Source organism: Suricata suricatta, chromosome 13 (assembly GCF_006229205.1).
Source record: "Suricata suricatta isolate VVHF042 chromosome 13, meerkat_22Aug2017_6uvM2_HiC, whole genome shotgun sequence".
Classification (NCBI taxonomy): Eukaryota; Metazoa; Chordata; class Mammalia; order Carnivora; family Herpestidae; genus Suricata; species Suricata suricatta.
In genome coordinates, this window is record NC_043712.1 from 47003794 (window position 1) to 47005272 (window position 1479).

Sequence of the window (1479 nt, forward strand, 5' to 3'; positions counted from 1 at the left end):
ACCCTGGCTCCCAGGTTCAGCAGACAGACGCCCCGCTGAGCCCACCAGCGCACCCTCGGCTTCCCCATGGCTCTCCTGCGCCCTCTGCTGGCCGCCCTGGTGCTGCTCACCTGCCGCCCTGGGGGCGCCCGGGGCTGTGCCCTGCCTCGGAACCAGGCGCAGCTGAGCAGGGACAACTTGGCGCTCCTGGGCCAGATGCGGAGACTGTCCCCTTTCTTCTGCCTGCGGGACAGAAGGGACTTCGGGTTCCCCCGGGACCTGCTGGAGGGCGGCCGGCTGCAGCAGGCGCAGGCCGCCGCCGTCCTCCAGCAGCTGCTGCAGCAGATCTTCAACCTGCTGCTGGCGGAGCGCGCCCCGGCCCCCTGGAGCCCCGCCCTGCTGGCCCGACTGGGCGCGGGCCTCCACCTGCAGCTGGAAGGCCTGGCCGCCTGTGCGGGGCGGACCCAGGGGGCCGGAGCCGGCGGCCCGGGGGCGGACGGCGCGGTCCTGGCCATCAAGAGGTACTTCCAGGACATCCGTCTCTACCTGCAAGAGAAGGGACACAGCGACTGCGCCTGGGAAATTGTCAGACTGGAAATCATGAGATCCTTGTCCTCCATGGCGACCTTGCAAGATAGGATAGGAATTAAGGATGGAGACCTGGGGTCACCTTGAGCTGATTCTCACTGAGGGACCTGCCACATCACCCCTGCGCTTATGTCTGCTCACTTCAAGAGACCCTCATTCTAGCTTTATTACAGAATTTTTTTAACTTTAGTACCACAATTATTTTGTGAAAAGTATTTGGCAAAAATATGTTTGAAAATCCAGGTTCAGGATCATGTGTCCTGAAGAGATAATGGCCCTGCTGTTATTTATTTCTTGTTTTTATTTTTATTTATTTATGTATTTATGTATTTATTTATTCTTTTGTCTTATGCTCTTTATATTTGTATTCCCATGTAAAGGTATTTGCCTTTACATTGCATTAAAATTTATAAAACATATTCACCGTTCCATTTATTAAATATACATTTTACTTATTAAATTCTTTTCAAAGATAACTTGTTGAGTCTCTTTTTTCTTAAAACTTAAATCCTGGGGTGCCCTGGTGACTCTGTTAGTTGGCGTCCCGGTCTCACAAACTCTCTCTTCCTTTCAAACGTAAATAAACAGAAAAAAAAAAAACCCTTAAGTCCAAGTCCCATTTTTCTAAAGCAAATGGAAGAATGGATGGTAGCATCCATCGACTTATTCATCCGTTCAGTTCATGTCACATGTAAATAGAGCATCATGCGGCAGATGCGGAAAAGCCTCCCAAAAGCAGGTCTGAGTAAATCTAACCCGGCAACTTCTGCGTCAAAACTTTCAGTCTCACAGGGAAAGAGACATGAAAGAGGATAAATACTTTTTAAACTTCAATGACATTAAAAGCACAAAAAGACATAAAAGAAAATGATGATCCTTCATAGACGCTTTAAATACAAATAATTTTGGGAG

General features: G+C 49.5%; 1 protein-coding gene across 1 annotated transcript; it reads left to right on the forward strand.

The window, feature by feature from the left end:
• The first annotated feature begins 26 nt into the window (after positions 1-26).
• On the forward strand, positions 27-771 carry LOC115276990 (interferon omega-1-like). Its single transcript, XM_029921096.1, has one exon. The coding sequence runs from the start codon at positions 67-69 to the stop codon at positions 652-654; it is 588 nt and encodes a 195-aa protein (XP_029776956.1). The 5' UTR covers positions 27-66; the 3' UTR covers positions 655-771.
• Positions 772-1479: the final 708 nt, after the last annotated feature.

Excerpts from the sequence above, each read along its gene's own strand:
- LOC115276990 (XM_029921096.1), top strand. The coding sequence starts at position 67 with ATGGCTCTCCTGCGCCCTCTGCTGGCCGCCCTGGTGCTGCTCACCTGC.